The sequence below is a fragment of the Rana temporaria genome, chromosome 4 (genome assembly GCF_905171775.1).
Source record: "Rana temporaria chromosome 4, aRanTem1.1, whole genome shotgun sequence".
NCBI classification, from domain to species: Eukaryota; Metazoa; Chordata; class Amphibia; order Anura; family Ranidae; genus Rana; species Rana temporaria.
Window position 1 is genome coordinate 216,785,759 of NC_053492.1, and position 12,860 is coordinate 216,798,618.

Consider the following 12,860-nt stretch of genomic DNA (forward strand, 5'->3'; position numbering starts at 1 on the left):
CGACAAACGTTCAAAGCAGAAGCAACTTTCTCTAGGAAGGGTAACACAGGGAAATACTTTTGCAAGGGAAGTGTGTTTGTCTGGGGCTATTTATACACAGGGCGATCCTCAAACTAAGTACGCTTGGCCTTTTACCTATCTCACTGATTGCGCCGAGCAAAGTTCTGCACATGCCCAGTGAGCAGCAGATTCGTGCGCGCATGCGCAGTACGGCCGGACCTTCATTTGCATGGGGTCACGGCTCATTACAATGAAGCACGCCCACTTCCTTCCCACTTGCAATAACCCCGCCTTACGCCTCGGGATTTAAGTTACGCTTGCGCAATTTTGTGCGCAAACGCGCTGTGGATACGGCACTTACGACACCAAATTAGGGCGCCGTAACTTAAATGACATAAGTTTTGAGTAACTTAATTCGCGGCGCTGGCTGTGGATCTGGCCCTATATTTTTAAGTAAAGCCAACAAAATTTTTCCAGTTTATAGACCATAGGTTTAAGTAAAGTCAACTCAACTTTCCAGTTTATAGACTATAGGTTTAAGTAAAGCCAACTCAATAATCCAGTTTACAGAAAAGGTTAAGTTAGGAACACATACATTAACTTATTTATTTCAAGTACTTATATAGCACTGTCAATTTACAGAGGGCTTTACATATACATTGTACATTCACATCAGTCCCTGCCCGCAAAGAGCTTTCAATCTAAGACCCCTTACTCACATTCATTCATACACATACTTGGTTCCATTTACACAGGAGCCAGTTACCCTACCAGCATGTCTTTGGAGTTTGGGAGGAAACCTATGCAGACACAGGGTAGAACATAAAAATGGCAGGCAGGGAGCGTCGTGGTCAGGTTTTGAACCAGTGACCCTTTTGCTGCTAGATGAAAGTGCTAACCACTACACCACTGTGGGTGAGTGAGTGAAAAACTTATATAGCGCAACACATGCGAACTGAATCGCCTCTGTGCTGCCCTATTACTTAGTTACTTAGTTCTAAGTGATAATAATGTAACTTATTCAATTTTTTAAGTTGGTAAAACTTATTTTCCAAATGTATTTGATATAGGTTTGAAGGTTTTTATTTGAAAATAATACAATAATATGGTGTTTAAAAAAAGGAATAGTCTCATGAAACAGGCTTTCAAAACAAATTAACATTTATTATTTATAAAGTGTTACAAATTTAATATTATTAAAGCAGCATCAAATGTAAATGTAAACATTTAAAGAAACAATGCCTCTTTCTCAGCTAACAAATCAAACTGAAACATGTATATACAATATATCTGTAAAGAACATAGAATACAGAATGTATTAATTATTTTTGTTAAGCCTTTTAGGAAAGTAATTTGTTCTTTAACCACTTCATCCCCGGAAGGATTTGACCCCTTAACGACCAGGCCATCTTTTGCAATATGGCACTGTGTCGCTTTAACTGACTGATGGTTGTGCGAAGTTGTACCCAAACAAAATTGACCTTCCTTTTTTTCCCACAAATAGAGCTTTCTTTTGGTGATGTTTGATCACCTCTGTGGTTTTTATTTTTTTAGCGCTATTAAACAAAAAAATACTGACAATTTTTTTACTTTCTGCTATAATGCATATCCCCAAAAAATATATATAAAAAAAAATATTCATCAGTTTAGGCCCATATATACTGTATTCTTCTACATATTTTTGGTAAAAAAATCACAATAGGCACATATTGACTGGTTTGCGCAAAAGTTATCACGTCTACAAACTATGGGATAGATTTAAAGACTTTTATTTTTTTTTTATTGTTTTTACTTTTAATGGCGGCAATCTGCAAATTTTTAATGGGGCTGCAACATTGCGGCGAACAAATCTGCCCCCAAATGACACTTTTTGGGGACCAGTGACATTATTACATTGATCGATGCTATAAAAATGCACTGATCAATGTATAAATGACACTGGCGGGGAAGGGGTTAACACTAGAGGGCGATCAAGGGGTTAAGTGCGTTCCCTGGGTGTGTTCTAATTTTAGGGGGGATGGGCTACCAGGGACATGACAGAGATAGCTGTTTCTGATCACTGGGAACAGAAGATCTCTGACATGTCACCTTTCAAAACAGGAATCGCCTTGTTTACAAAACACCGTACTGCCTCTGTATGCCATGATCATGGGTCGTCGGCGGACCTCAAGTACGATGGACCCATGGGCCCGCTCCCACGGCAAGTGTGTGCCTGTCATCTCCTGTGCAAAGACCAACGTACACCTACGACGGTTTGCGCAGGAGAGCCGACCTACCGCATATAATGACGATGGCTGGTCAGCAAGCGGTTAGTGTGAACTTTTGAAGATAGATTCCCCACATTTAGCTCTAAAAAGATCTTCTGGAAAACTTCAAAGGTATATTTTAGGTTTTCAGGGTAGCTCAGGCTAAAAGCATAAATTAGTCCAATAATCATTCTTTCTGATACAAAATGAGAGTGCTGTATGAAAAAAAAATACACTATACCAATATGTTTGTTTTTCATGCCAATGCAACATAAATATGGTATATTTGTATTTGAAATGTAATAAGTGGGCGGGGCTTTAGGTTACATAATCTAACATTGAATGTCCAATATCTCAAAAACTGAACAAACAGAAATTGTGTTTTTGTGGTACAAATCAGCACAAATGCAGCACAAACAAATTGTATAATTGTTTTTAAAAAGTAATAACATGTGATGCAAAGTGGTAGAGGTTTGATCAACTATAATGTGCAATATCTCTGAAACCAAACCAGCACATATGTTTGTTTTTGCAGCACAAATTGCCACAGATTCAGTGTGAAGGAATGCTATCTTTGTTTTTAAATTTTAATAACATTGGGTGCAAAGTGGGCAGGGCTTGATGTTACATAATCTGAATTTGAATTCCAATAGCTCCAAAACCGAAACATTCATTTTTGTGGCACAAAATGGTTTTTAAGCTTAACATCTGGCGATCCCTCACCCTGCATCTTGGTTGCATTCAGTAAGCACAAACTTTGCGTGCGCACAAGTGAGTTGTCCCAATAGTTGTATACAATGGACATATGTCCATTTATTATAAATATATTAATCTTCAGATAAAATAAACATTTTGGATGGTATGTTAAGCAACATTTAAAGCATGTGAACGATAATTTGTTCATTGTTCATTCTTACCTTCAAATGGCATTGCATGGCTTTGTAGTGACTTGTCAATGGTGGTGCTCTTTTGTCCTGATGGGCCTCAAACATATGGGAACTGCCTTGTGCAGATTTTCAAAATTCCAAGAGACTTTCAAACCCTTTAAAATATACAGCATCAAAACGTGTGCGGTTACACGTTTGGCAAACATACATCCAATAATTTCAGTCAAATTAAAAGATTATTTAAGTACATGTAACTCAATTAGAATATGGAAATACAAATACCTTAAAAGTTTTGTCTAGATTACTCAATATTATACATTATTTCCGTAAATGTAAAAGATGTATTTTAAGAACTATTGAAAATTAAGTAAGGTACTTAAAACATCAAAGTAAATTAATTAACATATATTTTTATGTTAAAAATTATAACATTTGTATGTTAAAATTACAAGCCAACAGAATCATTTTTATCAGTGAAGAGTAGAGTTTTTTGCTGTCTATGTCTCTGCTGTGGAGATCCACCCTCTTTAATTGTTCTGGTCATTGGTGTGTGCAGCCTATTGCATTAGGGTGTGCACCCCAAAGCACAAACACTCATGCATGTATATCAGCAGAGCAGAAGATGGTGCCAGTACAGCAAAGAATGGTGGCAGTAGGGCAGTGGAGGGTATTTTTTTATTATATTTTTTTTACAATTATTTTTTTTATTATTTTTGCAAATTATTATTATTATTTTTTATGTATTTAAAAAAAAAAAAATAGGAGCCCCGTTATGGGGCTTTGGTGAAGTATCAAGGCTCTAAACAGACCACTGTCTCCCTTTTGAGACAGAGAAACAAACTGAAGACAGAGATTCCCCAGTCTCTTTCTCTGCAGCCTGCTTTCACGTACCTGGTAGTAGAGCCCAACGTGCAGGGAGCAGCCTCTCGTAAACCTCTGGCTCGAGAACCCCTGGTAGAGTAGACAGGAGTTCGAGAGTGCAAAGGGGCACAAGTGCCTGGCAGGTAAGCTGGTGTAGAGGGCTGTAAGCAGCAGCAGGGAGGTTTACTGTAGTCCAAAGCAGGATGCAGGCAGCAGGCTGAGGAACTGTAGACAGTGGCACGGCACTTGTGGAACAGGAGATTGGCAGGTAAGGACAGGCCTGGTCAAATACAGGCGGACAGATCAGGTACAGGAGCAGAATCCAGAGAATAGTCAAAATCCAGGCCGGGTCAGTTCATCAGGCGGGCAGCAATCAGGTTAGAAGGAGAAGCAGAAGTGAAGTTAGGACAAGCCGATATGAGAGACAGCAGGAGTAGTCAAGGGAGAGCTGGATCAGGTAACAAAGTCAGCAATCAGAATCACAGGTAGCAGGGAAACGCTGTAGACCAGACAGCAAGGAAGCAAGGTGTCTGGTCTCTTTAAATAGCCTATTTTGGCACCTAGTGCTGTCACAGTGCCATTGCGCACTCGCATGCGCCAGTGCGCGCCATTGCGTATGCGCATGCGCCAAACGGCTCTTCCACACACTGGAATTCTTCTGATACTGCTGTTGGTAGGCAGACTACTGAAACTCCTTTCCTGACACCTGCAGTAAACATAGTTTACTATTCTTCAGTTAAGAATGAAGACAGGAGCAATCAGTACAGATCACTCACTATGTTTATTCAAAAAAGGAAGGGGCTGGTTATTTAAATATTTACCAGCCCCTTCCCTGCTCCTAAAAGGAGAGGAGGGAAGCTGGCAACACTGCAGAGGGGAAACAGGAAGTAGGGGGAATTGGCACCATACAGGGTGATTAGGGTGTGCCCAGGCACACCCGGCACACCCTGTGCGCACACCTATGGTTCTGGTGATCATTGAGACAAAATGTTACCATTGTCACCAGAACAAGAGATGAGAGTCAATTCTCCAATGGGGGAATGGGCCAGCAGGCTGATCAAAAAAAATAACAGATTCTCTCATCTACAGAATGTGACTCCATCCACACTAGATAAGGGGATATAGAAATCCTCCCCACTGTGTTATTATATTCTAACTGTGAGGGCTCCCTCGCTGTCAGAATGCGCTGATCATGCACTGACTGCATACAATTTTTCCAACATTCCTGTTTGAGAGAAGCCGATCGTTAGATTGACTTCTCTCAAACGGAATGGTCATAGATGGATTGAAATTTGGCCACTACACTAGTTGATTTTCGACCCATCTATGGCCAACTTTAGTCCACTGGAGAGAAGAGTATGAAGCACCATTTTCTCTTTAAGAAAAAAAAAATCCACAAAAAAAACAGTCACACATCATAACATAAAAAAACACAAAAAGCCGCACTTAATAGAATTAGTGTTGAAAATGTATAGTCTTGAAATTAAAAAATAAATAATAAATAAAGTATTGCACTGAGTCATAAAATGATATAGCTACATGAAGGTTAAAATACATATAATCATAGAAGCATGTAGCTAATAGATAATATGATAAAAAGTTTAAAACAATACCACTGTAGAGTCCAAGATAGGAGGGGTTAAAATCAGACCATTGGTAAGCAGGAGTCCCAAGAATGGAACTGTCACAACTCCAGGTGGCTATTGGAGCCTGGATGGATTGGGGGAAGGGGGGAAACTGTTCAGGTGTGCCGCTGATGATGGAAATCCACCGGTCAACAGATGTATGGGCACAGTTGTGTGGTCCCAGAGATGGATGCGGCAAACAGTACTGTGGAAGACCGCTCAAGGACCCAAGCCGTGCAGGAGACACTAGGTGTCACCGCACCATGCAGGAGCCTCCGTAGGGGAGGCACGGCAGGTAATGAGACAAGCCGTCTCAACACTAATTCCATTGAACGCTGCTTTTTGTGTTTTTTGTGCTTTGTTATCCATTCTTCCAGTGGTTGGCAGCTGCACTGGTTATTAGTCTCCTTGTATTTTTTTAGGTCACATATGTTACGTTCAAGACTAAAAGTCTGTAGAGCTAACAGGAATTTTGTGTATACAAATCATAACATGTAGGCGGTACCAGTATATACAGTACAGGGATAAAAAGTGTGAGCCGTCATTGGCCAGCATTAGGTTTAATGCATTAATTAATTTTCTCTCTAAGGACAGTGCAGTGTTTAAGTCATATGGACATTATTATAAAATATAATACTGCATCTTTTACTTATATATTTAATTTACCTTAAAAAAACACAGCTTTACACATATGTTACTCATCATTTACCCTTTTATTTGTCTTTTTTTCAGATTCTTCTCAAGTGACTATAAATTTAGAATGGGATACAAGTTCATTAAAGGATATTGGTAAAGTTCTATTAAAATGTTTATGCTGCACAGTTTAGCACAGTGAATGTATGTCTTCATACCAGTTCTTTGTATTTATTACTTCTTGAGTGAATTTTAACTGAACTTAGTAAATAAAGTGAAGCTTTTTTCATTTTATTTTACAACTACCAATGTATCACTGAATAGTAGGGCAGTTACTGATTAAAATTTTCGTGTTCGATTAATCGATTTTTTTTAAAATCGATTAATCGACTAATTTCGATTAATTATAACGCACATACAGATCCAACTATTTTTGGCTGATCTCCTTGCAACTCTGCATTAGTCAGTGGTAAATGTGGTATACAATCACCCGACACTAGTTAGTTTCCACAATCCATGACTTAACTTCCCAGTTCACACAAATACGTTTTAAATTCAAACTGTAGCACTGACGCAAGTAATTTTTTCTTATTAAACTTTAAGAAAAACGTAGAAAGTTAGTTTAACTTTAATTATAAAATGTATCTAGTATATTCACTGTCAGTCACTTTATAGTAGGCAAGTAGGCATGACTTTAGACAGACATGATCGCATTTTATTGACAATATACCCTGAAGAACTGAACAGTCTTTCGCTCGGAACAGATGTTGCTGATACACAAAGAATTGTCTGCACAAAACTGCTTAGGACAGGAAAACGATGGTTATTTTTGCCTCCTTCCCCTGATGGAACCTGATGCATCCTCCTGCTCCACAGATGCAAAGGTACCTCAATCCAATGGGTGCAGTTTGCTCGCATCCAGCAGGGTAAGTCTCACTGTCCAGGCTGACCGGTGACGTCAAGAATTTTGATCGATCAAAAAAATTAAAGATTAATCGAGGAATCAATCTTTAATTTCCCCAGCCCTACTGAATAGAGGTAGAAATTTTGGGGAGCTACTGTAAGTGCATGCAGGCAGCATTTGTAGCAAGCTGACCATTATTTTCTAAGTGTGCTTTTCTAAGTGTGCTTAAAGTTTCACCTCTCCATTTTCTTGTGACTCAAGCACCAATGTATTGGTATGTGTATGTAGTATTTTTTTGTGCAAAGCATTGGTGCTAGTAAACAAAAACCACTAGATTCTGGCACCAGTATCTTTTGTTACAGTAAGACCCATTTTACATCGGAGACGTTTTTCAGGTGCTAAACGGTTAAAAATAGCACCTGTAAAGTGCCTGAAAAATGCCTCCCCTGCAGCCCCAGTGTGAAAATCTGAGTGTTTTCACACTGGGTCGCTGCGCTTGCAGGATGTTATAAAAAGTCCTGCAAGCAGCATCTTTGGAGCAGAGTATACACCGCTTCTCTACTGCCGCTGCCCATTGAAATGAATGGGCACCTCTGCCGAATCGCCTGTAAAGTGCTTAGACAGCGGTGCTTTTTAGGCACATTTAACCCTTTATTTGGTCACTAGTGGGGGCTAAAACTGCGGTGGAAAATCACCACTAAAACTATGGTAAAGCGCCCCTAAATCGATCAGCACTTTACCGATAATGCAGCTGTGCTGTGAATATGAAAGGGGTCTAAGAGCTGGTCTTTGGTGCAGAAGATCCTGAGACAGGAGAGGTAAATATACTAAAAAAGATTGACATTAGATAGGGTTGGTTTTAGGGTTATAGAGAGGTTTAGTGTTACATATCATCTTAGGCTATCCCTGGTTAAGGCTACACAACACATACATCAACTGGTCCACAGGGAAAATTACATCTTTGTTTAAAGGGGAGGTTCACCCTAAAAACGACTTTCTATTATTACATTGGCCCCCCACATTACAATACAATTATGCCTATTATGTTTTTTTTTTGTGCTGTACATACCTTGGTACAGCTAATTCACCCGTGGCTTCCGGGTTGCGAGTCCCGCGGGAGTGGGCGTTCCTAACATGCTGTTGATTGACGTGATGACCAAAAACGAGCTCCCCCCGTCGCGTAAGCTGCGTCACGATTGCCGAAAGGAGCTGAACCGCCGTGTGCAGGCGCAGTATAGCGCCGACTCGCCGTTCGGCTCCTTTCGCCAATCGTGACGCAGCTTACGCGATGGGGGAGCTCGTTTTTTGTCATCACGTCAATCAACAGCATGTTAGGAACGCCCACTCCCGCGGGACTTGCAACCCGGAAGCCACGGGTGAATTAGCTGTACCAAGGTATGTACAGCACAAAAAAAAACATAATAGGCATAATTGTATTGTAATGTGGGGGGCCAATGTAATAATAGAAAGTCGTTTTTAGGGTGAACCTCCCCTTTAAGTTGTGCTTTCAAAATTGTCACGGTCTAGATCTGAATCTGCAACCTCTGAGGCATCTGGCTGAGGTTCTTCCTATTGTGCCACCTGAGATGCTGCACAGCTCCCTGTCTGATCTCTTAGGATACTCTTGCTGTGTCTCTTGTTTCTGATTAACCTTAAACTCTTTGCTCCTCCCATGAACTTCCTGATTTAAGTGATGTCTCAGCACTACCGGTTTGCCAGGTTATTGTGCTCTCTTCAGCTAATATTGTGTTCTTTTGCATACCTGCAGCTGTCCTTATATCCATTACCATTCATTATCCACCTGTTCCTCAACTATGCTGCAATTACTTTTTTTACCAACCTTTAGCTTGTTTACTGACTACGCTTGAAAAGGAGATTTGTGGCACTTTAAATGAAGCACATAGCCTTTAAGGCTTAGTGCCTCCATCCCTATTTTGAATGAGGAAAAAAGTAGGTTGGGACTTTGAATGTGATGCTAACTATAAAATATGGATATTCCCCACGCTTCCCCGTGGCGTCAGAGGGGGGCGGGTCACCCGTTTACATCACCGGGTGGCCTGCCCTCAGCTATATAACAGCTGTCATCGAGAAGAAGCGTCATTCTGCGGGAGCCTCCTATGGAGCTTTTTTTTTCTTTTTCGGTTTTCCGGGCAGCCTGGATTTGCATCGCGGGACATTTTTATTTTTATTTTTTTAATAAAGGACTTGTACCAACCTGTCTCTTGTCTTTTTTTACAATTTTTGACACTTTCTTTTGTTAAATGGTAGTGGCACAAAGTATCCCGTTACCAATTTACATAAGGGGGCTGGGATCTGGGGAGCTTCCAGATTCTGCATAAGCCCCCACCCACAGACCCTCACAACCACCGGGCAAGGGTTGTGGGAATGAGGCCCTTGTCCCCATCAACATGGGGGCAAGGTGCTTTGGGTGGGGGACACAGAACCCCCCTGCCCCAAAGCACCCATTCCCCCATGTTGAGGGCATGTGGCCTGGTACAGTTTAGGAGGGGGGGCGCTCTCTTGTCCCCCTCTTTTCCTGCGGCCTGCCAGGCTGCGTGCTAGGATAAGGGTCTGGTATGGATTTTGGGGGGACTCCTGCACCATTTTTTTTAATTTGGCACCTGGTTCCCCTTAACATCCATACCAGACCTGAAGGGCCTGGTATGGATTTTGTGGGTACCCCATGCAATTTTATTTACATTTTTTGGTTCGGGGTTCCCCTTAATATTCATACCAGACCCAAAGGGCCTGGTAATGGACTGGGGGGAACCCATGCCATTTTTTCCATGAGTTTTATGTATATTGCCAAGACCCGACAATTCATTTACAGCTGTGATCAGTTTTAAATGACTTTTTTCCTTTATAAATTTCATTTTGCTGTGGGACTGTTCTAAATACAGGAAAAATGTGCCACTTTACAGGCATACAATAGACACTCCAAAGGCACGAAATTTAAAGGAATATTTAATTTTATTGTTTTGCTTTAAGCATTATTAAAATTACTGCTCCCTAAAAAAACATTGTTCCAACGCTACAGAATACACAAGAGGAGAGGGAGGAGGAGGATTCTGGCAATTTTGGAGGCATTGAAGCAGAGGAAGACATACGTCAAACAGTAATGCCTTGTACACACGATCGGAATTTCAGATGAAAAAAGTCAGACGGAATTTTTTCATCTGATTTTCCGACCGTTTGTGGGCCCCATCTGACTTTTTTTCCATCAGAGTTTAAAAATAGAACATGTTTTATTTTTCAGAAATTACGATCGTCTGTGTGGAACGCCGACGTGGCAAAAACCACGCATGCTCAGAATCAAGTCGACGCATGCTCAGAAGCCTTAAACTTAATTTTTCTCGGCTCGTCGTAGTGTTTTATGTCACCGCGTTTTGGACGGTCGGAATTTGGTCTGACAGTGTGTATGCAAGACAGCTTGAATGGAATTCCGACGGAAAATTCCATCGGATTTTATCCATCGGAAATTCCGATCGTGTGTACAGGGCATAATAGATGGTTTTCCACCTCCAGAACCCTTGGGAGTATTATGTGGCTGGGAGAAGGGAATTCCAGATACTATAATCCTCAGTGACCCCTCAGTGACCCCAAGGAGTCTGCTTCTCATGCCTTCCACAAATTTGTGGTGCAAGGGCTCCCTCATGCCTGTGAAAGGACCCAAGAATACGTGGCATAAAGGAGAAGGATCACTATTGGTTGGCAACCTTCCTTGAACACCGTTTCAAGGGGAAAGTCTCAGAACTCATCCCGTCCCCACAGGGATTGCAGATATATCTTAAGGACACCTTAAAAAGGAGCTTATCTAACACTTTTGAGGCTTCTGTTGGTCAAGAGAGAAGCGGTGGAGAAGGCGGCCGCTTAAGTTATGCATTTCACAATTTTTTTAGTCCCCACTGTCCAAGGCTGTCAGCTTCCACATCCCAATGGCAGCATCTGCATCACATGGTCAAAGATTATCTAGGGGTGAAAACAGAGATGGAAAGCTTTCCAGTCGACGATCCACTGGCTTACTTTTTTTACCAACCTTTAGCTTGTTTACTGACTACGCTTGAAAAGGAGATTTGTGGCACTTTAAATGAAGCACATAGCCTTTAAGGCTTAGTGCCTCCATCCCTATTTTGAATGAGGAAAAAAGTAGGTTGGGACTTTGAATGTGATGCTAACTATAAAATATGGATATTCCCCACGCTTCCCCGTGGCGTCAGAGGGGGGCGGGTCACCCGTTTACATCACCGGGTGGCCTGCCCTCAGCTATATAACAGCTGTCATCGAGAAGAAGCGTCATTCTGCGGGAGCCTCCTATGGAGCTTTTTTTTTCTTTTTCGGTTTTCCGGGCAGCCTGGATTTGCATCGCGGGACATTTTTATTTTTATTTTTTTAATAAAGGACTTGTACCAACCTGTCTCTTGTCTTTTTTTACAATTTTTGACACTTTCTTTTGTTAAATGGTAGTGGCACAAAGTATCCCGTTACCAATTTACATAAGGGGGCTGGGATCTGGGGAGCTTCCAGATTCTGCATAAGCCCCCACCCACAGACCCTCACAACCACCGGGCAAGGGTTGTGGGAATGAGGCCCTTGTCCCCATCAACATGGGGGCAAGGTGCTTTGGGTGGGGGACACAGAACCCCCCTGCCCCAAAGCACCCATTCCCCCATGTTGAGGGCATGTGGCCTGGTACAGTTTAGGAGGGGGGGCGCTCTCTTGTCCCCCTCTTTTCCTGCGGCCTGCCAGGCTGCGTGCTAGGATAAGGGTCTGGTATGGATTTTGGGGGGACTCCTGCACCATTTTTTTTAATTTGGCACCTGGTTCCCCTTAACATCCATACCAGACCTGAAGGGCCTGGTATGGATTTTGTGGGTACCCCATGCAATTTTATTTACATTTTTTGGTTCGGGGTTCCCCTTAATATTCATACCAGACCCAAAGGGCCTGGTAATGGACTGGGGGGAACCCATGCCATTTTTTCCATGAGTTTTATGTATATTGCCAAGACCCGACAATTCATTTACAGCTGTGATCAGTTTTAAATGACTTTTTTCCTTTATAAATTTCATTTTGCTGTGGGACTGTTCTAAATACAGGAAAAATGTGCCACTTTACAGGCATACAATAGACACTCCAAAGGCACGAAATTTAAAGGAATATTTAATTTTATTGTTTTGCTTTAAGCATTATTAAAATTACTGCTCCCTAAAAAAACATTGTTCCAACGCTACAGAATACACAAGAGGAGAGGGAGGAGGAGGATTCTGGCAATTTTGGAGGCATTGAAGCAGAGGAAGACATACGTCAAACAGTAATGCCTTGTACACACGATCGGAATTTCAGATGAAAAAAGTCAGACGGAATTTTTTCATCTGATTTTCCGACCGTTTGTGGGCCCCATCTGACTTTTTTTCCATCAGAGTTTAAAAATAGAACATGTTTTATTTTTCAGAAATTACGATCGTCTGTGTGGAACGCCGACGTGGCAAAAACCACGCATGCTCAGAATCAAGTCGACGCATGCTCAGAAGCCTTAAACTTAATTTTTCTCGGCTCGTCGTAGTGTTTTATGTCACCGCGTTTTGGACGGTCGGAATTTGGTCTGACAGTGTGTATGCAAGACAGCTTGAATGGAATTCCGACGGAAAATTCCATCGGATTTTATCCATCGGAAATTCCGATCGTGTGTACAGGGCATAATAGA

At 41.5% G+C, this 12,860-nt stretch overlaps 1 protein-coding gene across 1 annotated transcript in view; it reads left to right on the plus strand.

Moving 5' to 3' along the window:
- The window catches only part of GFRAL (GDNF family receptor alpha like), a 73,839-nt gene that overhangs the window by 44,370 nt on the left and 16,609 nt on the right, over positions 1-12,860 (plus strand). The window contains exon 5 of the mRNA XM_040349848.1: positions 6,352-6,408. Coding sequence (XP_040205782.1) covers positions 6,352-6,408 — 57 coding nt within the window. The remainder of the gene's footprint in view (positions 1-6,351; positions 6,409-12,860) is intronic.